The 14219-nt window shown below is 46.8% G+C and overlaps 1 protein-coding gene across 3 annotated transcripts in view; it reads right to left on the reverse strand.

The window, feature by feature from the left end:
- The window catches only part of LOC119464182 (ubiquitin carboxyl-terminal hydrolase 47-like), a 74679-nt gene that overhangs the window by 29573 nt on the left and 30887 nt on the right, over nucleotides 1-14219 (reverse strand). For all 3 annotated transcript variants that reach the window (XM_037725041.2, XM_049656308.1, XM_049656307.1), the window contains exons 15-21: nucleotides 12600-12704; nucleotides 12221-12428; nucleotides 10563-10678; nucleotides 8759-8878; nucleotides 5078-5204; nucleotides 3457-3537; nucleotides 251-511 (exon numbers count right to left, since the gene is read on the reverse strand). In XM_037725041.2, the coding sequence (XP_037580969.1) occupies nucleotides 251-511; nucleotides 3457-3537; nucleotides 5078-5204; nucleotides 8759-8878; nucleotides 10563-10678; nucleotides 12221-12428; nucleotides 12600-12704 (1018 nt within the window). The remainder of the gene's footprint in view (nucleotides 1-250; nucleotides 512-3456; nucleotides 3538-5077; nucleotides 5205-8758; nucleotides 8879-10562; nucleotides 10679-12220; nucleotides 12429-12599; nucleotides 12705-14219) is intronic.

The following is a 14219-nucleotide window of genomic DNA, read 5'->3' on the forward strand; positions in this document are numbered from 1 at the left end:
AGTCCGTGACCCAAGTTGTTCCAATGGTTACTTCAGAACTCCGTTTTCTCAGCAAAGCAGCTCGATGCACTACCCATTCGACCGTTGACTACCCAGTGACCCTAGGGTGGTAGGCGGGAAAACGGCTAGGTACAAACAAAGACATAGATAGGTAAATACATAGCCACCCCAAAAGTGCGCCAAGTACCTTAAGAATGGTAATGCATTAAAACTTACGACGAAAAATGTAAGACATCTTTGAACGACTCACCAACAGAAGGCACAAACTTGGGCAGGCGTTCGTCGCCTGAGCAGCAGCCATTGTCGTCCGCGGCGAGGTCGGGCGAGTTGTTGCGCGGCGATATGTCATCGCCGACGAGGGTCCGCTCGCTGTCTGTGAGACTAGAATCCTCCGAGTGGTCGCCGCCTGCGCCATGGCAGCCCGAGGAGGACGAATCGCAGAGGTCGCTGTCATAGCCGTCCGACAGGGCCGTGTTGGACGTCTGCGTCTGCTGCGCAGACTTCGCTGCACCTGCATGCGCAATAGAGAGCTGGAACTGAGCACTTCGGAAGTGCAATGCCATGCTGCAGCGAATGGTCAATGCTTTCACTTGCAATAAACTGAACAGTCATTTATTTCAGGCCAGCAGTAGCTTTTAATCCTTCACTACCCTAATTACATTGCTTCAATAAAAAAGTTACAGGCCTGCGTGGCACATGTAGCACAGTCACAGCGTAAGCTGGTTGAACGGCGCAAGAGTAGCTCCAATTTTGGCACCACGCACAACAAGGTCTTCGCGGCAAAGTGTCTTCGCCTCGATTTTGACGAGAACGATCTGAACAGTGCGCCCGGCGACGGCGAGCTGCAGTTGTAATGCTCTCTGCACAGCAGTCTGCTGAGCCCGATGATGCCTGGTTGTAGCCGCGCACGTAGCTCTACGACTCGCTTCTTCAGCAGCGGTTCGTACCTTGCGAGGAGACGCCATAACGTGTACTGAAGAGGTACCCAGAATACGTGGCGCACATCTAACATCGGGATAGCGTTGATTGCGCGCGTCTGAATTGCATCGCATCTGAATCGCATCTCGTCGCACGCAACGGTTGCAGGCACGTTAACTAGATGGCGCCGCCATACTGTCGGAGGCTCGGGTCGTCTGCGCCTGCGCGCCTGGCGCAGAGGCGCAGAGCGCGTATAAAGGGAATATTTCTTCTGCCTGATGGCAAGCGCTTGCGTGGCTCAGTGGTAAAGTATCCGACTCCCACGCAGCGGGCCTGGGCTCGATCCCGGCGGAGAGCGGGTACTTTTTTCGCATTTCCCGCGATAGCGGCTACGGGGCGGCGGCATCATCGCGACCAGAAACGGCTACTGGAATGAGCCCATAACGGCTTACGCTGTAAAAAAATTTTAACTGCTATTAAATGAGCATACTCGGAGAAAAAAACGTGCCAATTTAGGGCGAACTAATATGTGTACCTTTGCTTATGCCACATTTAAGTTTGTGTTACATGTGCCTAATTTAGGCCCTTATGCATAGATCAGTTCCTAGCAGTGTTTGCGACTAGATGCATAGCAAGGTGACGTCGAAGTTATACATGTACTGCTTGTTCTGTCTTCTTTAAAATTTCCCTGTTGCATTTCATTCTGAGAGTGTAGTACAGTAAAACCTTGCTCATGCGTTATGGAGAAAGAACGCGAGAAAAAACATACTAACTGGGAGAACGTACAATCTGAAGTCACTAAAAATTTTGCTGACTCAAGTGTAGTTGACATTTACGTAATGCGATGCACTGAGTGGCCCGGCACGTACATTGTTTTTGTGGCTTTGGCAATATCATATATATCAGAATGTACAATGAAATCTCATTACTATGAACACCACATTAACAAACTTTTCAGACTAACAAACTTTTCAAAAACGTTGTCGCAGTTTCACCTGAAAGGCGAAGCATCAATTGCGATAGCAAACTTGTAGAGAGCTATACGAAGTAATGATATTAGCTTTATCAGCTGTATAAACTTGGACATGCAGCAGCATCGGCAACACGCAGAACTGTTGTCGACGCCATCGGCGTTTTGCCCGCGTTCGCTCAAAATGCTTGCGGCGTTGGTGACTGTTGCCGGAGCCTCTGATATAAATAGGCACTTGGTGCCGCAGCTAAACGTCGCCTCCCTTCCCTCCCCCTCCCCCACGGCCTCTCGCGCGTCGGAAGAAGGCGCGTTTGCTCTACATATATGGTGATTGTAAAGGAGAAAAGAGACGCCTACTTCTGCAACCCTTAAGCGAGCACAGCGCAGAACGCGCATTTGTTCTCCACCGTGCGTTCACTCCCCGTGAAAGACGCGCCCCTCGCGCCCTTTCACTCGCACATACAGCGTTCGGCGCGCGGCGACGATTTTATCTCCAAATGACGTCATACGGAACCTCACGGCGACGGCGACGCCGACGGCAGAAATCTGCTTTTGAGTGTCCATATAATTGCTATCGCAATAAAATCCCCTGTTGATTTCTTATACCTTCAATGCAAAAATTATTTCAGCCCTATGAACTTCAGAATACCGAACTTTTCAGAATAACAATCGTTATTCAGTTTGTGTTATGTTAAGAACGCCTCAGTACTACAAACTAACATTCCGAAATGTGGGGATTCTCAGATTTCCGTGCATCCTTCACAGCAGACGAAACAGTACGCTAGCAGACAAGGTGCACAAAGAGGACACCGCCGCACATGGGTTCGAAAAACCTGAGACAACGTGCGATAAAAACAAACGCGGGAGAGAATTTCTTTGTCGTTTTTTAAAAATCTATTTTGCAGGCGACGAAGCATCAGGTTTAGCGAGCGCATGCTCCGCCCAGACAAGTGTCGCCTAGCAACGGAGGCGCGTCTCTTCCTCTTCCTTCTTTCACCCTTATTTCTGCGGCCACCTTATTTCTTCTTTCACCCTTATTTCTAGCTAGGCGCACGGAGAAATGTAACCTGTGTGCTAGCAGGGATGCCACACGGTCACACTTGGCACTTTCCAGACAGTGTCATTTATGCGCACTTGCGCTTTGGAATAGTTCAGGTGTCCGCCTCGAGCGGGAACAGTTGCGGTGTCCAAGATAAGGAATGTGAAAACCAAACAAGCTACAAGAAACATTGTGCTTTGGAGGTGACATGGAGCTTCCTTTTTGTCAGTAGTTTTCTCAGCGTCCGTTTTGCACACGTCACTCTTATTATACGGTGCTTCGGTGGTGTGTGGAGGCGGAATCTATGAAAAATAGCAACAGCGCGGGCCAAGAGCTAACAGCGACATTTTTGTGGATAGGTCAAATGGGTGACAACTTTTGAACTGATGTGTTGACAGGCGGGATGGCGAACTTTGGGGCTTTCCCCATAAACCTTTCAGAATAACGGACAATTTACCGTGGTCCCCTGAAGTCTGTTATGTCAAGATTTCACTGTACATATTGGCTAAAAAAAGGCAGTCGCACTCACCTGTGCCGCCTTCGTCTTCTACGTTGCTGCACTTCTGATCGCATTCAGTGCTGGAGGACATGTGCTGCTTCTCCTGCAACACTGCACACAGACAAACGATATGGCCAATTAGGCTCGCACCTGTGCATTACACAATAAGGGGACACTAGAGCAAAACACTAAATCAGTTTAGACGGATAGCGTCCTTTCAAAACTATAGTCATTAATTTCGAAATAGCTCGATTATTAGAAGAGAAAATGAAGGTCAAAGTTTCAGTTCTTGAATTTCGTGCCGAATCCCCAATGCCGGTACGTCATTGTGACGTCACGGATTTCAGAGTAGCATTTTATTGTATTTAGCCCGTGTTGGCTCAGCAAAAGTTCCTGAAACTCGCCATGTTCAATCTATGGCTCCTTTATAACACAACGTAGTCTATCTTTACCGCTAAATAATTAACTAGGCCCTAGAAGATGCCGTCAAAATCCATGACGTAGCAGTGAGCTGGTGTGGGAACTTCAAGGAGGTGTCGCCACCCGCCTTTTGTTATTGCGCTAAATCTTGCTATCCAAGCATCTTATCGTGGCAAGAGTGGTGTTTTTGATATGGCAGGAGAGTAGTTTACTGATATGGAAGAAATAATATTTCTCTTTAGTGTCCCTTTAAATTACATTTCTCGTTTAATTTAGTTTATTTTTTTTGCTCACTCAAGCGAAGGGACAACGCCAGGCATGCTAGCATGTTCCTATCTGCGTGCAAAATTTACTGCACTTTACTCGAGCCGTAAAGGTGTGCTCGCTTTGAGACTGTGCTATACTTGCTTGAAGCTGTGCTATGTTGTTGAAACAATTGCAACGAATGTCCTTGCAACATCGTGCGGGCTTGTATTTCACTAATGTCGCACGCATTATTTAGTTCAAGAGCATAAAGCACTTCTTTTACCTTGACTTCTTCAAAAGTTCAAAGTCGGGTTCTTAAATTAAAACAAAGTCTAATTTTGAAGTGTTCAAATTTAAACCTATGCCGCATGCATTGCTTTGTTTGAGAGCACAAACAAGCATCATCTCGAATTGCTGTAATATTAAACTCTTCGCTTAAATTTTATCTTGAATTGGCCCAATTTAAAAACCCATGGTGACAGCGCAAAAGAGTAGAGTGGTGGGCCTCGTACAGACTTAGGATTGTGCACAGTGACAGAAGAAGACAAGCAAGTGGACAAACAAAAGCACTAACTTAAACAAAGGCTTTATGAGGCTGGCCTTCAAGAAAGCCTTTAAAGGCTTTAATAAAGGGTTTGCAGAGCTTGCCAATGCATGCGACCCCAGCCACATTTATTTGAAGCATCAGAGTGGCCCCGGCATGGTGACCATCCTGACCACTGGTGGGATGGTGTTCTAAGCATGGTACTTTGACCTCGCCGCTCGGACCGGGCACGCAAGTGTGTTACTGTCAGCGTGCAAAATCAGCAAGTGGTGGTCTTCTTCCTCGGTGGCGCTGTAGCCGATAGAAGCCTCACACAAATTCAAGGCAAGCCTGTAATAAAGCCTTTGTTGACGTTAACGTTTGCTTGTGCCATGTCCTTGTCTCTCGCTCTGCCTGAACAATCCGGCCCAGACCAGACGTCAATGGCAGTCTAGTACTGACCGTGCTCTTCTGGTGGCAGGTGGACGCCGATGACGATGGTGTTGACACTCCTATCGATAATCTCGAAGAACCGAGACTCACGAAAGGGCAGGCTGGCATCCTCCTCGTTGAGAAATTCTATGTACACCTGCGTTTTGTGCAGACGTCGGCAATTAATACTAGGTACAGACCAGCACGGAAAGAACAAAGCTACGTCTCAGCTACGGCCAAACTACAGTGGTCTAGTGCACTAAGAACAAGACTGCCAGCAAATCGCAGCTCAGCGTTTCAACAGCAAAAGCCATATGTGCAGAGTTGAGCATTGATAATGCATATGGACCGTGGCTGTGTGCCTCACGTTCAACATATGCCATGTGTTGTCAAAACAGGAGAGCTAGGTATGCATGAATCTTCTAGCAAAACTAATGGTCCACTTTCAGTAAAACATTATGCAGAGGTAAGATTTCGCGGTGGGTCTGGCTTCATATCACGTTTGCGTGAATCACTTGCCTGTTTCATGAAATAAATCCAAAGTGTGCGTCGTCTGCGGTGATCTGACTGAAAAGGTTGCCCTCACATCCATAATATGAAGCAGTGAGGTGTAATATTACACACAGTAAGTGTTGCAGTGTTTTGTGTGGTATCGAAGTGAACTGTCGCAGATGTGCGCAAGCAATCTTTCGATAAAGAAAATGATTCAGTGATGACTCACCTAAATCTACCCCACACTTTGTGTGTCCATCGCGATGTAGCCAGTGCTCTTCCTCCTCGACAGCTTTGCAACGTGTCAAAACAAAACTACCGTTTGGTGCAACAACTGTGGATGAGACTGCGGTCAGCTATCAACGCGATCATGGATGGCAACTGTGCAAAGGCAAGTGGCCAATGCGGTGTTATAAACGCAAGAATAAAGGCTTTAAAGACACGAATAAGCACGAAGCGTTCCGGCGTTGCTGTCATTTGTACTGATATCCACTGATGACTATGGCTATGCGGACTCCGCTTCTTCGTTTCGGTTCGTTGCTAGCGCCGCTTTTGCTCTTTTGCGCCGCACATTTGCAGTGCTTCGCGTTCGCCGAGCTCCGAGAGTTGCCCAAGTTAACTGATCTGCAGCCATATACATCCGAATAAACGTTTCATTGTATTAAATAATAAAAACACCTGCCAGGAGCAGAGGTTGAGTCAAAATTATCAAATTTTCTGAATTAACGAAGTTTCCCTGATACCTTATATTTCGTGTGACTTTAATTGGCGTCTAGGAGCGACAGCATTTTTGCCACAGTGCCAAGCACGCCATCTTATCACCATGTGGAAATACATGCGAAATATCGAAAAAATGAAACGGGTCATAATATCTTTCGAAAGTGATTGTTCAAGAATACTACAGCCCAAGTTTGGCAATGCGTGTTGTTGCGCACACATATGCTTGCCCTTGGCCTAAAAATTCTGTGGCTATGACTTTCAAGCGATGCCTTTTATGCTATTCCTTCTCAAGCTTTTCGTGCTTCGTCAATGGTCAGAGCAACCTTCTACAGGCATTAATGGAATCAGCCGGCCACGAACAGTGGATCATAAGAGTGGCAGAGAATTCCGCAGGAGGCGTCCCTAAAAAACCACGGCCCGCATCTTGACCATTGTCATGCTGTCATTAGAGATAGACGGAAGCACAGTCAATGCATGCACCGATTTTTCATAGGCGCTGGCATGGCCGATAACCATGCCGGCGACGTCTCAAAGTGAAAGTATTGCTCTTTCTGCTAGACTTGGCGGCCATATTGGCAGACACAGTCCGAATTATCTCATGACGAACTTTATTGGTGTCCGAAATTTCGATTGTCCTTATGCATAAACTTTACAGGGATAGTGGTGGTACTGCGGGGCTGCCCGAATTGTTGGCAGACTGTATTTCTTGATGCCGCTCGCCCTTGCAGCATAAGCGTAGGACATGTTGTTCCCCCTGCCTTAGCGCTAACTTCCACAGTTTCAAATGCCCTCTGGGCCCGTTCTGCTAGGCTCTATGTTCAAGGCTACTGTAACGCGGGACCGGCACAATGGGATTGCTATAGATTTTCCTTTCACTTGCCGAAGCGGGCTGCAGGTCGTCGCGACAGCACACACATGCATACAAATAGGCATGACAAGTGGAATGTGCTTATAACCCAGTCAGTCACGAATTACGAAGCACTGCCAACCAGTCTGTCAAAGTCCTGCGATGTTATTCCCAGGTGCCATAGACTGTCTTGAAAGAACGCAAAGATGGTACAAAAATTTTTTCCACATTTTCAAGAGAGTCCTTGCAATTAAAATAGTAATTAAATTTCAACATACTATATACTATCAATAATGACGCTTCTCATAAACACGTGAATTACCAGCCTAAACCACATGTACCACATGTAGCTTCAGGCTTAACAAGGAATGAATACCTACTAAACTAAAACTTTGTTAATTCGACCCTCATTAATTTGGGAAATCGGATAATTCGGACTCGTCCTTTGGTCCCGGTAGGCGTATGCATTATTTAACGCAATGAAACTCGTTAATTCGGACGTATATGGCCACACATCGTTTAATTCGTGGTGAGCGCGGAGCACCACAAATGCGAGGCAGAAAAGAGGAAAAATGGCGTTAGCATCCACCGAAACAAAGCGGTGAAGCTTGCATCACCATAGTGATCAGTGGAATTCGTACTTGAATGACAGGAACGGTAGGACGTTTCGTGCCTATTTGTGCCTTTAAAGTCTTTATACTTGCGTTTACTGCCGCGCATAACACCGCGTTGGCCATGTGCATTCAGGACGCGTAGTCGCCATCCACGATTGCGTTGACAGCGACCGCGGTTTCGTCCACAGTGATTGAGACAAACGGTAGTTTCGTTTCGACTCAGTGCATGCGTTGGCTGCGCGCCTTCAGAACCGCAAGGTCACTATCCATGATCAAGTCGACAATGGCTGCGGCAAACAGTATTTTCACTTTGACGCTGTGCAAAGCTGTCGAGGATGAAGAGCACCGTCTACATCGCCATGGGTGGCGACACTGACAAAAAAATAACCAGGATGTGCGTGCGGTAGTGGAAAGCATGTCTCAGATGCAGATGCGTGCCGCAGCCGCACTGTGAAGAAAATTGCGAGGCCTTCACTGCTGCGAGCGCTAATCAGCCAAGAGGTGATGAGAATTGCAGCTTCTGTACTGCTTTTGTGCAAAACAGAAACAGGATTTGCCGATTCATTCAGTAAACAAAAGCATGTTGACATGACATTCGGTTGATTCGGACATCTTTTTCCCGATCCCACGAAAGCCGAATGAATGAGGTTTTACTGTGCTTCACCATTAGTGACAGAACGCGGCACGTCGAATGTCCCGTCGCACTTGGTAAGTGCCAGTAGAATGAAAGGTCATGCGTAGCCAGTACTCTGCCATCTGAAGTGCGCTGGACTAACACTGGTTATGAGCAGAGGGATCAACTGACTTGCAGCTCAGTTTCCGCGGTTATATTCCTTGCCACTGCTTGATAGAATTGGCAAAGTGAATCTGCGGCCACACATGTGGACACCGTGACTAAATGGTTAGATTGTCTGTGAACACGGCACTCAAAGAGACGTGGACAAGAAACAACGACAAGGACAGTGCACTGCGTCAAACCAACTAGCCCAAAAGTCTATGACTGAAGGGGTAAGTGCCAATGCAATCAAAGTGGCTTACCGTATTACTCTTGCCAAAGCCCTCCGACTTCAGCATACGTCCAGGCGCAGTGAGCAGTTCGAGGCTGCTGTGGTAGTTCTCCAGCACCATCCGCATGTTGCTCGAGGGAAGGCCGAGTTTCTGCGCGAAAGATTGGCTCGGTTGAGTGCAGTCGCACACTTGCCACGAACAACGCCGAGTCTTAAAAGTACAGCATGGACGAAGACAGGCAACAAACTAATAAAATGGACTAGCAAAGCACTCTATTCTATAAATTTTCTTTGCATTTATGCACACAAGAGTGTGTCTGCTTTGCGAGTCCATGTTATACATTCACGCCCGTCTTTTTCCATGCTCTACTTCGAAAACCTGCATTAGCTCATTAAACCTGTGTTTTGTGGCACCGATGTATAATAGACTGGCCAGCGGAAAAGCAACTGGCCAGGGTCAGAAATGCTTGTAATTTAGTACCGTACTTACTCGTGTAAAACCTGCAACTTCTCTTTAGGATTTTTTTTACTGGGCACAGGCCTTACAAGAGGCAGGCTTATAGCCACTCACTGAAGCCTCAAACTGCGCTCAGACTTCTATGCCAAATAAAAAAATAACACAACCACTGGCAGCCGACCATGAACACATTTACAGTCGCCTATTGATATCTTAAACACTTACAATGCCACGAAAATTCCAGAATAATTGGGCAGCTCGTAAATTGCGACGGTAAAATCTATTTCATTGTTTTTCTACAGCGCCAGCACAGCAAAAAATTAATTCCAAGACTTGCTCAAAGTGGTGCTCCATTGAAATTAAGTTTACTTGAAATTTCACGATGGCCAAGGCTGCGGATGCGTTTTTTGCAGGTCATTGTAGAGTGCAGATGTTGCGCACACGCTAAGGCCATGCTGTGTGAAATAAGCTTGAAAGCCGTGTTGGCGTATGCCCACACGCGAGCTTACGCTGTTCCGTCCAGTAAGCGCACACACGGACTCGGTAGGCGTTCACGGTAGTTTGCAGACCCAAACCTTGCTTCACACATGCGGCCATACATCCAGCCTGTGCACGTGACCTCACGCCCGATCAGCGATGTGGTCTACTGGCACCAACATTTTGGGGGTTGAACTTCCCATGACTAGCCGCCTGCTGTGCTCACCATATAGGCCCAACCAAGGCCGCCACACCACTTCGATGGAGTCAGCGGCCAAAGCTGATGTTTGGTACTGAGTGTGGGATACAGTGATAATGCCATCATGGGCAGGACAACTAGTGTCATTTAGTAGCTGGTCACAGAACGTGCGTCTGTGCATGACACTTAGTGAAACTTTTTTTAGAAATTTTCACACTCCAAAGCGCGGGTGTGGATCTACAGGAGTAAATACGGTAACAAAAATGGAGGACTACCGTAAAAGCCTTTTATTTCTCAGTGATTTAGCTTTCGTAGTTATTTAATAGCAAGCGCTGGAGACAATTATGAGACCAGGTTTTAAACAAGAGTATGGTTTGGTTGGTTATTCTCTATTTTTGACGCGAGTTCCAGTTATAAAACAAAAGCACCAACAGCATTTTGTTTGATTGGCTGCACTCTTTCTCTTGAAGCATGTGGCTGCCCATGCTTTCTCTCAATAATGATATTCACACAACAAATTACAATTATACCTTAATCAAAATCTCATATCCAATCAAGAATCTATTCAGTCAAGTCCAATAAAGAGATAAAAGGGCAGTATATTAAAAGAGAGCTGTTCAATATCGACGAGACAGCAAAAATAGATAACGGAAACACCAACATGATTTGACAAGATGTCTGGAAGCAAGAGTAAAAACTCACCTGAGCTACCTGGGCTTTGAACTCCTCGACTGTCTGAGTCTTGAGGCCACGGACAACTATCGGCCGTGCAATCTCGTTGGCCTCCACATTAACAACGTACACTTTCACCGTTGTTCCTGAAAAGCCACATGTACGATCACAGTCAGTAAGAGCGCCATCTAGGTACAAGTTAAGATCGCTAGTTTTTTTAATCCCTAAGCCCGAGCTGTATTCGTCCTGTCGGTTTGTACCAATATTTGCAAGGTCAAACCCTCCTTGTTCATGGCACATTTTTCTTTGCTTTGCGCTGTGGTGACGAGTCATGTGCATTAGCCTGTTCCACCGATAACTGCTGCCTTTGGGCACTTATGTACATCATCCGAAAGCAAAAAGTTTTTTTTTGTTTTTTAATCTCTTTGTCCATTTTCTTGGTTGGACTTTCACCTCTGACACAAAGGTACAGACATATATGGTGCATACGCTCATATGACCGATTTGCGGGGCGCAATCGTTGCTAAACGCCAACTACTACAGCTCCGATTCGTGTGTGCTGTCCACCTATACTATCGCTACAGATGTGCTGGTTAACAGCTATGTTCTCTACGAAATGACACAATGACACAAATGCTACCTAAATATCTTCACTGCAACAAATTCACGGTGTCAGGCGCAACATTCCTTTATAAAGCAAACAGCTTTCTTGAAGCATTTGGCTAGGCACTTACACTGACAGTCACTGTCGATGGTTCCTGCACAACTTCTGGCAGAGTTTACATTTGTATTCCTGTCTCACTCATTGTTTTAATTGAGTTTGAGGGATAAACCCCACCATACACTTCAACAAAAGATTGGTCTATTAAAAAAAATTTAGGAACTTCATGCACTTCTATAAGAATTTGTGAGGGCTATGGCAATACACAAACCTTTCTATACATGCCATATGGGCACTTGTCAATGGCTATCAAGCAGATCAGCCTTGCGATTTCATGCCTACCATGTCTCATGGTGACATGCCTAGGACAGTGGCAAAAGTCACAGCATGTACTTGCTGTCTGCCATGCACAATCCACCATCGTTTCCAGCATGTAGGATTTGTTGCCGGCGGTGATTCAGATGCTAAAGACCAGAGACCCTCGCCTGAACTACTGCCTCCAAGGCAGGGCGTGAATGTGCAGACAACTTGACTGACCATTTACGAGGCCCATTTCGGCCTACTCCGGCCAAACTGAACTTTGAAGACTTTTCCGTTGTGGACAGGGCCACACCTTCCTGTGCTGAACTGAATGATGCCAAAATCATCGATCAAGTGCTCGTGCTAGTGAACAGCAACTCAGAGGACAGGTGTGCTGTGGTGTCATTGAGCGAAGACCTTGCGCAAACCCTTGTGGCATTTTCGTTATCATACAACGAAAGCACTATGCTCGCCGAAATACAAGCAGACTTGGTTCTGCATAAGTGGAATTCTGTGCAGCAGTGCATAGACCACTCTTTCCAGCTTCACGCATACCGTAAAATTCCGAGCAAGCGCCTCCACCCGTGCAAGAACCCTCCCCCCCTAACTTTGCTGCCAACTTCAAATTTTCGCGCCGTTCCGATATCTCTTGTCACTAGTTTCTGACCCAGAAGACCATCTTTAATCGTTGCCCTTGACAACAGAAGCCGCCCTGCTCTTTGCTCACCGCCAATTTTGTAGGGCTGGAAGGTCTCGTGGGGCTTGCGAATCTCCAGGAGTAGGTCGAAGGGGTACGTGGACTTGACACCGCCCAGGATCTGGCCCATGGTCTGGTGGGCCACCTCTTCCAGCGAGCACTCCAGAGACTCGGAGCAGTCGTCGTACATGACGAGACGGCAGCACTCCAGTGGAACCACACCTTCCAGGCCCATGATCTGCACGGTTTTCGGTACTTATTTAACATTTTACTACACGTGCCTTTATCACCCATAAAACATTATTGTAGGGGTCGAGTAACAGCCCAATAACTGGCATCTTAGAAAAACAGTAATAAACATCAAACAGTCGTGAAACGGAGATCTAAAAAAAAAAAGGTATTCTCTCACCTGATGCGCTGTCTGTGTGGCCTCAGCCAGTGATGCGTCCTTGTGGACCTTGAGCCGCATCTCTTGCATCGTGTGCTTGCGCGGGTGAAAGCAGAACAGCTTGATCTATCGTACAGGGATGAAAAATTGGGAGTTAGGTTGATTGTGTTTATCATACAACAGCAGTACACATGCTATGAAAGACACTATGGTGAAGAGATGAGGACTCTGGATTAACAATGACCACCTACGGTTCCTTAACACCCTCCCAAAGCACGGTGCAGGCACACTTCTGCATTCAGCGGCTATCAGAACGCGGCAGTAGCTGCTGGGAATTGAACCCACAACCTCGACGGAAGTGCTTGGTCAAGCTTGACTAAGCACTTTCCGTCATGCCATGCTGTGGCTTCACAGGCTGCGCTTTGTGATACAGTTGCCGGATGGATAAATTAGACGTGCCCAATTTTTTGGACCACTTTATGTCAAAGACCACCACTCGCCCCGAAGAGTCAAAGGGACACTAAAGGCAAGTATTAAGTCAAGCTAAAGTGATAGGCTAATGCCCGAGAACGTCTAAGGTGTCAATTTTATCGCGAACAAAGCTTTAGCAATCTACAAATTGAGGTAAGTGCCGGACACAATTTGAGACTCATGTGGGACATTCAAGTACTAGCCCGATGACGCAGGCACTCATAATTCTGTCACCAGCAAACGCTCGTAATAAAATGATTATTTCATTGCACTATAAGACGGAAAAACATGCTGCTTGTCCAGTTCGATCCGATCTTTAGAATAAAGAAATAATTGACGTTACCCTTCACAATGCCACACACTATCAAAAGGTTCCGTTTTCGCTCGACTCTGCGCCGCCCATGCTTTCGCGTTCAGTTGTTTCGTTATCGGGTAGTGCTGGGCTGGTTTTGCTGGCTCGCAAAACGCGCACAAACTGCAAGTAGCAGAGAATCCAACGTCCATATGATGTCACGGGATATTTTTTTGGACTGAATTATTCAGACTTTTAGGCGGTTCCCGTCGAGTCCGAATTATGGGTGAGCGACGGTATTAAACAAATTCATATGCAAGGTGAGCGGTCAGTCGCAAAAGCTCACAACATGCCCAGCTGCCACTACTATTGCACTTTCTAACTGTGCTGCTTAACTCTTTCCGTACCGTGCCCATCGGGCAACGTTAGCTCGCTATTTTGAAACACCACTTTCGAGACCTTCTGTCCCATGCACGGACACACTGCGCTATTGGACGTGAAGGAGGGGACCTATATTTTAGTTTTCTAAACAGTTCCCTTTTTTCCCGCGAGGGGGTGATTTTTGAAGGCACTCCGAAGTTCCGCGATCGTCATAGTAGAAAGCAAAAATGTCCGCCCACTATAGATGGTTTGAAACGCCGCTTTTGAGACCTTCCGCGCCGCTCACAACACCACGCCATCGAACGTGAAAGAGAACTATATTTTTGTTTTCTAGGCAGTTTGGTTTCTTCCAGTCAGGCGGTAATTTTTGAATGGGCTCCGAAGTTTCGAGATCGTAGTAGTAGTAGTAGATCGCGAAAGTAGAAAGCAAAAATAGCCACCTCCAACAGCGGCGCGCGTGCGCTTCGAGAGATCGCAGATTTCGCGATTCCGCTGCA

The sequence above is a fragment of the Dermacentor silvarum genome, chromosome 9 (assembly GCF_013339745.2).
Source record: "Dermacentor silvarum isolate Dsil-2018 chromosome 9, BIME_Dsil_1.4, whole genome shotgun sequence".
Classification (NCBI taxonomy): Eukaryota; Metazoa; Arthropoda; class Arachnida; order Ixodida; family Ixodidae; genus Dermacentor; species Dermacentor silvarum.